At 35.1% G+C, this 12,465-nt stretch overlaps 1 protein-coding gene across 5 annotated transcripts in view; it reads right to left on the reverse strand.

Moving 5' to 3' along the window:
* Positions 1-12,465, reverse strand: part of RNF145 (ring finger protein 145) — a 62,454-nt gene that overhangs the window by 13,256 nt on the left and 36,733 nt on the right. For all 5 annotated transcript variants that reach the window (XM_061424204.1, XM_061424209.1, XM_061424207.1 and 2 more), the window contains 3 exons: positions 9,928-10,163; positions 7,073-7,248; positions 1,916-2,056 (listed from right to left, as the gene is read on the reverse strand). In XM_061424204.1, the coding sequence (XP_061280188.1) occupies positions 1,916-2,056; positions 7,073-7,248; positions 9,928-10,163 (553 nt within the window). The remainder of the gene's footprint in view (positions 1-1,915; positions 2,057-7,072; positions 7,249-9,927; positions 10,164-12,465) is intronic.

Here is a 12,465-nt window from a genome sequence, read left to right on the forward strand (position 1 = left end):
AATGAGAAATGAGCAAAGGACAGGTACAGTTTTCAAATCCACAAATTAGCAAATATTTCAAAGTTTGATGATCAAAGTACTGACAAGGAATGTAAAAAAATATGAGCCAACTAATGTTGAGATATAAATAGGTAAAACATTTCTGGAGAAGAATTTGCTAATAAATTTAAAATTACATACCCTTCAATTCAATAATCTTACTGGTAATTTACCCTATGGATGTAGTACAGAAAGATTTTTAGGATATACAGATACGAAAAAGTGAATAATGGAACACGTTATGTGTTATGGGGATATAATCAGTAAAATCCATGAAAAATTAAGTAGGACAAACAATCTGATGTCTTCAACAAATAAAATTAAAGGGAAAAAATATAGAGATAACAGGGACCTAAATATTGAAAGAAACTTGACAGGCATACCCAACCTCTGAAATATGGGCCTTATTTGGATCCTGAATTGAGCAAACAAAATGTTTTTTACAATTCAGGCAGATAATTAAGGAACTACAAACACCAACTGGGTATCTGATGTCAAGGAATTCTTCTATTAGAAATGAATGCTCTATTGTAGTTACATTTTTTTCCTAAAAGATTCAGAGGTAAAATAATACTGTATCTGGAATTTGCTTCAAACAAATGCAGCCAGGTTATGGGACAAAACAAGTGGAATGAATGGGATACACAGCACCCTGGCCACATCACTGGAGATGGGTGCTGGGTACATACATGGGGGTTCACTTTACTATTTTCTCAACTTTTTTGGTTTAAAATTTTCCTATGTAAGGGTTTTAAAAAAGAGACGTGAACAAAGATACTGATAGTACCATTATTTAAATAGCAAAAAAAAAAAGAGACACATTATTTTTGTAATAATATGCATTCATCAAAAAGAATGAGATGTATCTGATGTGTTGACATAAAAACAAAATATAAGAAATCTATCTAACCCATGACAAACTAAGGTACAGAACAATGTGTATAGTATGTGGAAAAGAATATATATATATGTGTATATATATATATATATATATATACTTTTCCCTATAAGAAATTTTTTAAATCACCACCTGTAGCTGTTATCTTTGTGCAGGGGAAATGGGAAGGAGGAGGAGAAAGTTGTCATTTTCCCTTTAGTGCTCTTTGAATGGTATGAATTTTGTGAACTTAAACAAGAATTATTTTTCTTTCTTGCTCCCACCCACTCTTTTCATTATAAAGGTGTTAGCTGGGACTGGCAGGAAAATTATGGAGCATATGTTTTTTTCTTTTCTGTCTTCAAAAAACTAATATACAACAAAATAAAAATTTCCTCTCAATTTACAAGGTACTCGGCATCTACTACTTCTGAACTATCCCATAAAGATTTAAATACTTCAAGAGCTTATGTAAACTTAAATAAAATCAGTAAACCTCTATATTAATTAAGGTAACAGGAATCATGACAAGTTCTAGAGATAGCTTCCTAATACCAGATCTCAGTGATTTAGTAACAACTGGAATAACTATTCTGCATCCTCATTAATGTGTCTTTTGAAACTTCAATTGGTATAAAAATTATGTTCAAATATAAAAAATACAAATCTTTAAGGGAGTACCCAATATAGAAATCTGATTTTAGCAGAGTGACACAAATTTAAAATGGGAAAAAGCTATCAAAAATCTCTTAAATAAATCTAAGAAAGGAAAAGTATCTAATACACATGTTATGTACATACAATAAAAATACAATCTTTTATACATAGAAATTTAGGGTTTTTTTAATAGCATGTTAACCCAAATATAGCAACCATTTCCCCAGAAAAAGTCCTCAAAATTCCATTTCCTCTAAAATTCATCAACAAAGAAATTCATCATTATTTCTTTAAGTTAGATAAAATTTAAATTTTTAGAGCTGTTCGGAGCAAAGAACTTACCGATTCATGGCAGGATCATTCATGAAAGCTCGGTAACCTTGCAAGTAAAACTTGCAAAGTGTCAGAACACCCAAGGCAACAAAAGAAACCGTGAAGACCAAACCCAAAAGTGAGTAAGGAGTGCTGCAGCATTCAGCAATACTAGAAAAAAAAAGGAGGGGGGGATATTGACAGATAAAAATTGTTAACCTAAAGTTAAAACATCTTAGGCCTTTAAATAACCACGAAGTTTGATCTTACCCTCAATGAAAACACTCAAAATCTGAGATGAGATCACCTAACCACTCTGTTACACTAATTTAAATCCACTCTCATTATTATCCTAACCTCATTTTCTCTTTGGCAAATATTTAGTATATAGCACCAAATCCGAAATAGTCTTTTATTTTTATTTATCTATCATCTCCTTCAAAGGTAGTAAAACTTGAAGGGCCTAAACCTTGTTCAAAGCTTAAGAAATATTTAATTAACATACTGATAATATTCAAAGGAAACTCATATGGTTGCCCATTTTTCCTTCTGAAAAGTTCTGGCTGTTCAAATTGATCAGGCTGTACTGCTAATGTGGTTACTCATCAAAATGCCTTCTTTGATCACACTGTTACAGGGCCTATGTTGACACTGCAGCTCCCAACATCTCTCACTCCAACAGTGGCTTTAAGTGCTTTATACTTGAACTTATGTTTAGGTAAATGCATTCTTTTTCTGGGTTATTTCAAAAGTTAAGTCCAAGAAGAGGCCCAAGACCATTTAAAAATAATTTTAATACCAATTTTTAAAAAGGAGAACTGGACTTACACTAAATCTTGAAAATACTTTCATGTTTTATAGAAATACAGTCAATACTTTCATTGAACACATTAGAAAATAATTTAACAAGTATTTTGCAAATATATGTAACATTATATACCATTAATTTGGATTTAGTATTTACAAAGCAACTAATAAAAAAGGTTCAAAGCATAGTATCTCAAGTTTTAAAATTTCAATGAAGAATTTCATTTGCACTGATGAGGAATTCATTCAGGCAAATCAGTATCTGCCCTTCACTCTGTAGCTCCTTGCCTCTGCTACTTTTGCATTTTACCATTATTTTACCTCTGCTACTTTAAACTGCTTTTAAAGTTACTTTTTATGTGAAAACATCTAATTTCATGTAGACCAGTGTGCATTATGATGTGGAAAAAAAAAGTTTGGTTTTTAGGAGCTGATCATGATAGTTCACAGCTAAAGAATAAAAAATTTTATGGCATTCTTATACATCTAATTTGTGCAATGTTTGACATTTTTCTCAGAAAAATCATTATATAACATGTTTCAACAAATTGCCCAGTAATTTAAAAATATGAGGATCATGGCTATAAATAACACTAAAAATTTTACTTCATTCCCATTGGAAAAGTCTGAAAATTTTACTGTATGGTCATACAGTTTCTCTTTTCTTGTGTCCATCTATATTTAAAGAAATCTTTTACACCCAAACAGTACGATTTAATTACGTTTTCAAGAGGAGCACATTCTTTCAGTCTTACTTTAAAAGAGTGTGGTGCCATTTTTCAAAAGAGTATAATAAAGAACACAAAAGGTTTCAACCTAGCTTTGGGGAAGTGAAAGAGGTCGGGAAATTTATAAAATTTTTCTTCCCTTCTCTTGTCAATGAGACATTTTATTGATTTTAGTTTCTATTTCCTGGCTGCAAAAAATCCCTTCTTTTTGCTTTTCAGCTTGTTTGCTGTGTTTTGTTGGTTTGTTTTAGTCAGGGTATTGTGGTAAACTTGAGATCCTTTTTGTAAGTTAACTTGTTCTTTGGCAAGGCAACACATACACACATACACAAACTGTCACACAAGACCATCGAGAAGGACAAAGAGCAATGCTTAGAGATGCATGCGAAAGAACCACACAGGAACTTCTCCAGTACAAATTAAAACCTTCTTATACTGAGAAGCAGCAATCTATCCCATGTATGGAAAAGGAATAGACAAGAAAATTATTTGGCAAGATGTCTAAGCCTCACCTAAAATCTCAGCATTATTTTCTTACTCCATGAGCCCAAAAGCATTCACAGCTTTTTGATTTGTTAAGCCTCTTACACTATATTATGCTTCATTTGATCATGCTTCACAATGGATAATCAGTTCAGTTCAGTTCAGTCGCTCAGTCGTGTCTGACTCTTTGGGACCCCATGAATCGCAGCACACCAGGTCTCCCTGTCCATCACCAACTCCTGAAGTTTACCCAAACTCATGTCCATTAAGTCAGTGATGCCATCCAGCCATCTCATCCTCTGTCATCCCCTTCTTCTCCTGCCCCCAATCCCTCCCAGCATCAGGGTCTTCTACAATGAGTCAACTCTTCATATCAGGTGGCCAAAGTACTGGAGTTTCAGCTTCAGCATCAGTCCTTCCAATGAACACCCAGGACTGATCTCCTTTAGGATGGACTGGTTGGATCTCCTTGCTGTCCAAGGGACTCTCAAGAGTCTTCTCCAACACCACAGTTCAAAAGCATCAATTCTTCGGCGCTCAGGTTTCTTCACAGTCCAACTCTCACATCCATACATGACCACTGGAAAAACCATACCCTTGACTAGATGGACCTTTGTTGGCAAAGTAATCTCTCTGCTTTTTAATATGCTATCTAGGTTGCAATGGATAATAATCTGGTTTAAAACAAGACCAATCCCAGCCCACATTTAGGTTATCCTAACCACAGAACTGTGTATCTCTCTTTCCCTTTAAATTCAGTTACTTTTTGGATCATTTAAAAACTCTGAATAAAATTTCCGTAATACTTAAAAACAAGTAACAGTGCAACTTAATAACATGCTGGCCATTAAAACATATTTGATATCAATTTATTCCATGTTTATAGAAGCTACTTTCTAATGAAAAGTCTCAGCACAAAATATGACTCAGTACCAGTAAGTTATTTTATTTGTCAAAATAGGTATCACCCCATGTCATCGATATTGTCATTTAACTTCCTAATGTTTTCAATCTTAATAAGTAACATGCTCCTTAAAGAGAATAAATCTGTCTTAAGCTTCTCCTCCCCTATACCACTTAGTGCATAGTACACATCATTTTGGATGGCTGGGAACAATGGCTCTATTAACTTAAATTCAAAACTTGTATTCACCTATATTTACTTCCCAGGAGGAGTTTCTTTCTTGCCTTTTAAAGTGTTTCCTTTTAAAGAGTCACGGAACGAAGATGTAGACCCATCTGCCAGATTCTGAGGGCTTGAGATGGAAAATTCAGAAATGTCTAAATGTCTAGATAAGCTCACAAAGACAGGTGGAAAATGGATTCTAAAGACTTAAGATTTAAAAAAATAATAATTTACCTTAAAAACCAAATGTTAGAATTCCTTTCAATTAAACAGCAAAGTACTATGATATACTCATTTTATCATTATTTGAATCTATCTCAATAATGAAGGAAAACATCAAAAATAACAGGGCAGGGAATTCCTTGGCGGTCCAGTAGTTAGGATTTTGTGTTTCCACTGCCTAGGGTGCAGGTTCACTTCCTGGTTGGGGAACCAAGATCCCACAAGCTGAGCGGTGTGGCCAAAAAAAAAAAAAAAGGGAGTATAGTGAAAGTGTATACACAGTCATAGGATTTGGACTCAGATGGGGTTTGAATGTCAAAACCCCTTCTTCTGGCACTGTCACCTGGGGCAAGTTATTCTTGGTACAGTTTCCTCAGCTCTAAAATGGTAATGACAATAAAAGCACTTTTCTTGAAGGGTTGCTATAAAAGTCAGTATGAGTAACTGTTTAATAGTGTGGCTGGCACATACTTTTGTTGTTCAGTCGCTAAGTCATGTCTGATTCTTTGCGACCCCATGAATTGCAGCACACCTGGCTTCCCTGTCCATCACCAGCTCCCAGAGCTTACTCAAATTCATGTCCATCGAGTTGGGGATGCCATCCAACCATCTCATCCTCTGTTGTCCCCTTCTGCTCCTGCCTTCAATCTTTCTCAGCATCAGGGTCTTTTCCAGTGAGTCAGCTCTTTGCATCAGGTGGCCAAAGTATTGGGGTTTCAGCTTCAGCATCAGTCCTTCCAAAGAATATTCAGGATTGACTGGCTGGATCTCCTTGCTGTCCAAGGGACTCTCAAGAGTGTTTTTCAGCACCACAGTTCAAAAGCATCAATTCTTCGGTGCTCAGCCTTCTTTACGGTCCAACTCTCACATCCATACATGAACACTGGAAAACCCATAGCTTTGACCATATGGGCCTTTGTCAGCAAAGCGATGTTTCTGCTTTTTAAAACACTGTGTAGGTTTGTCATAGCTATTCTTCCAAGGAGCAAAGATCTTTTAATATCATGGATCTGCATTGATTCTGGAGCCCAAGAAAATGAAATCTGACACTGTTTCCACTTTTTCCCCATCCATTTGCAATAAAGTGACGGGACCCCAATGCCATAATCTTCGTTTTTTCAATGTTGAGTTCTAAGTCAGCTCTTTCACTCTCTTCTTTCACCTTCATGGAGAGGTTCTTTAGTTCCTCTTCACTTTCCACCATTAAAGTGGTATGATCTGCACATCTGAGGTTGTTGATATTCCTCCCAGCAATCTTGATTCCAGTCTTTGAGTTATCCAGCCCAGCATTTCATATGATGTACCCTGCATATAAGTTAAATAAGCAGGGTGACAATATACAGCCTTGACATACTCCTTTCCCAATTTGGAACCAGTCCGTTGTTCCATGTCCAGTTCTAACTGTTGCTTCTTGTCCTCCATACAGGTTTTTCAGGAGGCAGGTAATGTGGTCTGGTATTCCTATGTCTATTTACATATTAAATACTCAATAAAAGTAATAGCTATTTTTAGAATGTATTTCTTTTCCAATAGTTTAACATGAAATCGAAAAAACATTTTTACAATTTGCAAAGTCCCTTTCCACAAATCATTTGCTGTACTATGGTCCACAGTGTGGCCAAATAAACCACCATTATTGTATTATTATCACTTCCTTGCACTGCAAGACCCAGGCATCTGCTGAGTGAAAATCCCATTTTAATTACACATGAAGCACTATAAAAAAGACTGACAAAAGTTAATTTGCAAAACTTACTATTCCTGGATCAAAGTTTTCTCTTTCTAAGGCTATATATAATATCATACGCTCTAATTAATTACCTTGTCAGGAAAAGGAAAAGAAGCCTCTCTCGTGAGGCAGGCTGATCTCGAGTACTGAAGTAGGAGTAAATCTGAAGAGCAAATAAGACGAGCCAGAAAACCATGAACAATACAGGGACTACCAGCTGATTCCACAGGGACATTCCCAAGGCTAGAAGGCCATACACCTCCACTACCTGAGTAAGAAAATAAGACAGGAAAACATCTGTTATCACTTCAATAAACACATTTAAACACAAAAGTGTTTAACCCGCAGTACTTAAAAACTTAACAGCTTTTCTTTTCTTGCATATTAAGCTAAATTCCTTCAAAGTTAGCTGTCCACATACAATTAGAAAATAGCATGTCTTTTTTAATCTACTAATTTTACATTATTAGCAGTTGACACACACTCATCAAACAGCAACAGCAAACTGCCCTAACGGTTCAGGGATAATGTCAAAATAAAGTCATATTTGGAGGAAAACTACATCACAGGCAGTTTGAAGAGGTTTGGCAAACTTATGTCGAATTAAAATGATTAGAACTAGTGTGAACAATGGGCTTCGCAGGTGGCACAGTGCTAAAGAATCTGCCTGCCAATACAGGAGACAGCAGAGACTTGGGTTCCATCTGTGGGTTGGGGAGATCCCCTGGAATAGGAAACGGCAACCCAGTCCAGTATTCCTGCTTGGAAGATTCCATGAACAGAGGAGCCTGGCGGGCTACAGTTCATGGGGCGCAAAGAACTGGACACGATTGAGCGATGGAACACAGAAAACAGCACAGTGTGAACAACACAATACTGCTTGAGGGGCTAGGAGGAAGGGAAATACACAAGAATCTTCCAGAGTGTATTCAGGAATGTCATGGATGAGAAGTAGTTTGACAGAAGACAGACTAATCACTGGAGAAGTTTACTCTCTTTTGCAGCAGAGACAGTTTAGAAAGTCTTTTCCCCCAGACAAATTAATTCCCCTTCCTCATACTGTGTATTTATCAAGCAACATTTCTCAAATGATCTGTTTTGCCAAGTGCATTAACACCAGGAAAAAAGGTATACCTAAAAAAAGTTTACTAAGTTACTATAAGTTAATAAATTAGTTGTCTAGTTTATAAAACAATCTCATATGAGATTAATTAGAAGGAATTCTCATAACCTGATTCAGCCTAAGAATACAGATGGTTACCAAGTATTTGGAGTTACCAAGACAGGGACCAGATCCTGGTAACACAACAGAGTTCTGCCAGGTAGATTACAAACTCTATCTAACCTAAGCGGCCAACAGTCTTGCTAGAAGGCTCAATGTGATTCCAGAATGTTTCAAATAACTATAAAGACCTTAAATGAAAATACACTGACTTGTAGATTATTCTAAATGTAAACTTTTTCATCTGTAAATCAAATGCTTTTTTCTAAAACTGAATCAAGAGTAACCCCTATTTTTCCTTAGTTGGAAGATACTGAAAGAAAACAAACTGTCTAGCTTGTTGCAAAATTATTTATTAGCAGCAAACTGATTACCGAGAGGCACAGTACTTTTTCTCCTTTCCATTCAAGGAAAAGACCACTAAAAATCTGACAGTTTCTATTTCTTGCCTATCCAATTCTTTCTAGGTCATGAATTTCATAACCTGTATTTTATTTCCAACTATGACGCTTAGTGATACATGAACCTTATGACAAACAAGAAGGTAAGCATGACACTGTAAAACGGAGGCTTTGTCCTTAGGGTGATTATAAACAGTGAGTCTCCAAGCAATAGTCACTGAATCTCCACTGCTCCTTAGCACCATAGGACTGAATTCAAATAAGAAATACGTAAATGTGTCATCTTCATTCTGAATACAACAAAACTTCGCCATGAAGAACCTCTTTAATGAGACCGTGAAAATGATTTTATCTTCTTTGGAAGATCTACTTTCAGGAAAAGTTGCTCAAGTTGATCATTATGGAAGATGAAGAAATCAGGAGAATCAGGCTAAGGTCAAGAGCTTACAGAATTTTTCTGGGAAATCTGCCTTTGGGGCCACAACAATAAGGAAAGGACTCACTTAGTAGTATCAGTATGGTCAGTCTGAAAGCTTCCTGTACCTTAAGGTCATGTACACAGTAAAGAGGCAGAAGAGAATACCCATTTTAATACTCTCTTCATACCAATGTCAATTTTAAGAGCTGTTCTATATACTGAAACTTATGGATTAAATCAAATAGAACTATTTCTTTCAGTTGGTATGAAACCAACTGATTGTGACTAGAAATAATCCGTTTCAGAACAAAGACTGAAAAAAGTAGGAAAGACAGAAGCACATTATGTTGGCAAAATCAGTCCAAGCACCACATCTAAATGAAATCTGTCATATCATGGCCCAGAACTACTTAATGTCTCGGTTTAAATAAATAAACGTAAGGAAAATACATTAGTCACAGTAGGACTGTATTAGGAAAAAACCAGGAACTGACCTCTACATACTCAATTCTATATCACTCCTGTCTTTGTTATGGTAGTTACCACCAAACATCATCTGCCTGGTACTGAACTCATTCAAATCTAATGGCTACCCTACATGTTAGCTACAACAGTTATTATTAGTTCTATCTTTCAGATAAATGAACGTAAGTGACTAACCCTAGGTTACACAGCTAGTAAACAGCAGCATCAGAGTGAAAACTCAGACTGACTGCATACAGATGAACTTCACTTTACTGCTTCTCAACAGAACTTAAGGATCTCAGATGCTCGTAATTATGTTGAAAATAGTTACTATTTTCCAAATGTCAAACATAATGTTACCACAACCATGACTGTGAAATAAAAGTGAATTAAATCTTTAATATACTTAACATTTATGTAGAATTTTATCTACAGTCTTACCTGAACCAACTCCCTGTATGCAGACTTGGCAAGATTATAAGGTACTAGAAGGTTAGACCCAAGAAAATAGAGAACTTCCAAACCAGTAAAAATCATAGCAAATTTGTTGATGATAACAATTGTCTCCAGAGGAACAAGGCAGAGGCGTGCTAGCAGAGGAAGCATGTGAGCTGAAAAGAGCCAAATCTGCTTCGTTTTCATGACACAGGAGCATAACGTACACACCACCAGCTGACCTAAAATGAGAAGGGTAGAAGGCATTTGAGATTTGGTATCCACAAAATAAAAACACTGTTGATAAAGATGATGACACAGCTTTTGAAGAAGTCTAATTAGGATCTCTTAGATAATATTTTAAATCAGATTTTAACTTCATTTGACCATAATTAAATGTTTACATGTTCTGTGAATTTTGAGCACCAATTCCCTTGGACTGATCTGAGAAAAGCAGCACAAATATCCACTGGTCTTTATCACATTCCAGATGGCATATATAATATGGAAATTTTTTAAAATTTCTAATTCAATATTACAATAATTCAGTTACTACTAAACGTATTTAGCTTCTTTTACAAAGGCCCTCAATATTTAACTGTTCTAGTCTAGAGGTGAAAGTATAAAACCCAAGAGATACAATAACTTGTCTAAAATCATGCTGTGACAAGATTTATTCTGAGGTTTTCAATCTTTAACTGCTTTTATAAGACCATGCAAGCCTTCCCATATGGCTCAATAATGAAAAATTAAAACTCAAAAAGTTTAAACACAAATTCTTACAGAGGATTGTGCATGATTATAGAAAGTTAGGAAGTACAGAGAAGTGAAAAGAAAAAAACAATCCATCTCCTACAATCCTGTCACCCAAGTTAGCACTGTTAAGGTCTTGGGTTTATTATATAAAACACTGCGTGCAAAGCTGTAGTATTTTATCTGAATCCTAGGCAGTGCTCAAAAAAAGCTATCCATATTATTTATTACCTTTTCAGTTTATTCTATGGATGTGATTATACACAAATGTTTTATATAAAGATTATAATGTACACACAATCAGCTTTTTTCATTTAAAACATATTATGCATATACCTAACTAATAAATATATATGTGTGTGTGTGTGTGTGTATAAATATATATGGGCTTTTTTTTTAGTTAAAAAAACTGAACACATATGACAATGAGCACTCGACTACCCTCAAATATTTTACAAGTATAAAATGCTTTGTTATGAATAAACTTGTACATTTATGACATCCGTGTATAAACTACTTGGAGGACATTTCTGAATGTTTTCTAGCCTAAATTCCTAATAAGCAGGATGACTGAGTTAGAGGAAACATTTTTTTAAAGCTTTTGACACATCTGTCAACTGTTCTACAGAAACAAAACATCCAGTGTACAGGGTGCCCTTTTTTCCACCTATCTGCCAACAGTGAAAATAATTTAAGAAAAGAAAGGGTAGAAATATTTCCTAATTTTTTAAAAATTTGTCTTTTGTCCATCACCAATAGCGCTGAACATTACCAGTAAGTATATAAAAGCACTTGCAATTTTTGACAAAATGCTTGTTCACATTCTTTGCCTATTCTACTAGGATATGTAGACTTCTGTTGTTTGAACAAGATATTAACCTTCTTTATCATATAATTATATTTTCCCTGCCACTGGAATATTTTAGTAACTTTTTTCTCTTATAATATAGAAATTTTTATTATAAAGAATCAAATCTATCCACCTTTTTAACGGTTTCTACCTTTGGTGCCATGGTTAATTACATGGCTCCCCCTACTCAAGGTTATACAAGTAACCACCTATATTTTCTTTTTTTCTTCAATTAAAAAACTAACATATTTGGAAATTGTTTTACAATAAGATAAAAAGCAAAGCTCTAAGTTTATTTTTTCAGATGTGTAGTTAGCTGTCTCAACACTAGCTACTGGAATCAACCAATTCTTTTCTCGTTAATTTGAAATGCCATTTTGGTATACTGCAAAATCATCAGTGTATTTGTGTCTGCATTGGAACTTGCTATTCTTTTTTTTTTTTTCAGTGATCTTCTCTCATGACTGTACACACTATTCCATTTCATTGACTGGACAAGTCTCCTCTCACTGCTCCTCTCAGAATTTCTCAGAAATTCTTGAACATGTTATCTTCCAAATTAAGAATTAGTCAAATTCTCTTCCTTCTTGCCAATGAAAAGCAAAACAAAATATATATTTTTTACCATCTTATTCATGCTTTTTTGGCGGGGGTGGGGGTGGGGGGGTGGGGAACGCCACACTGCAGAGCATGTGGTACTTCCCTGGGCAGGGATTGAACCCACACCCCCTGCACTGGAAGCACAGAATCTTAACCACTGGACCACCAGTGAAGTCCTTATTAATCCTTTATTCCATTTTTAAATTTTTTATTGGAATATGCTGATTTAAATTCAACATTTTTATATTTTAATTTGTGTTCTATTCATATTATTATTAGAAGAATACAAAAGTGGCAACCATTTTTACACAAAGCTGAAAATTTCTTAACAATCTACTATG

This window comes from Bos javanicus, chromosome 7 (assembly GCF_032452875.1).
Source record: "Bos javanicus breed banteng chromosome 7, ARS-OSU_banteng_1.0, whole genome shotgun sequence".
NCBI lineage: Eukaryota > Metazoa > Chordata > Mammalia > Artiodactyla > Bovidae > Bos > Bos javanicus.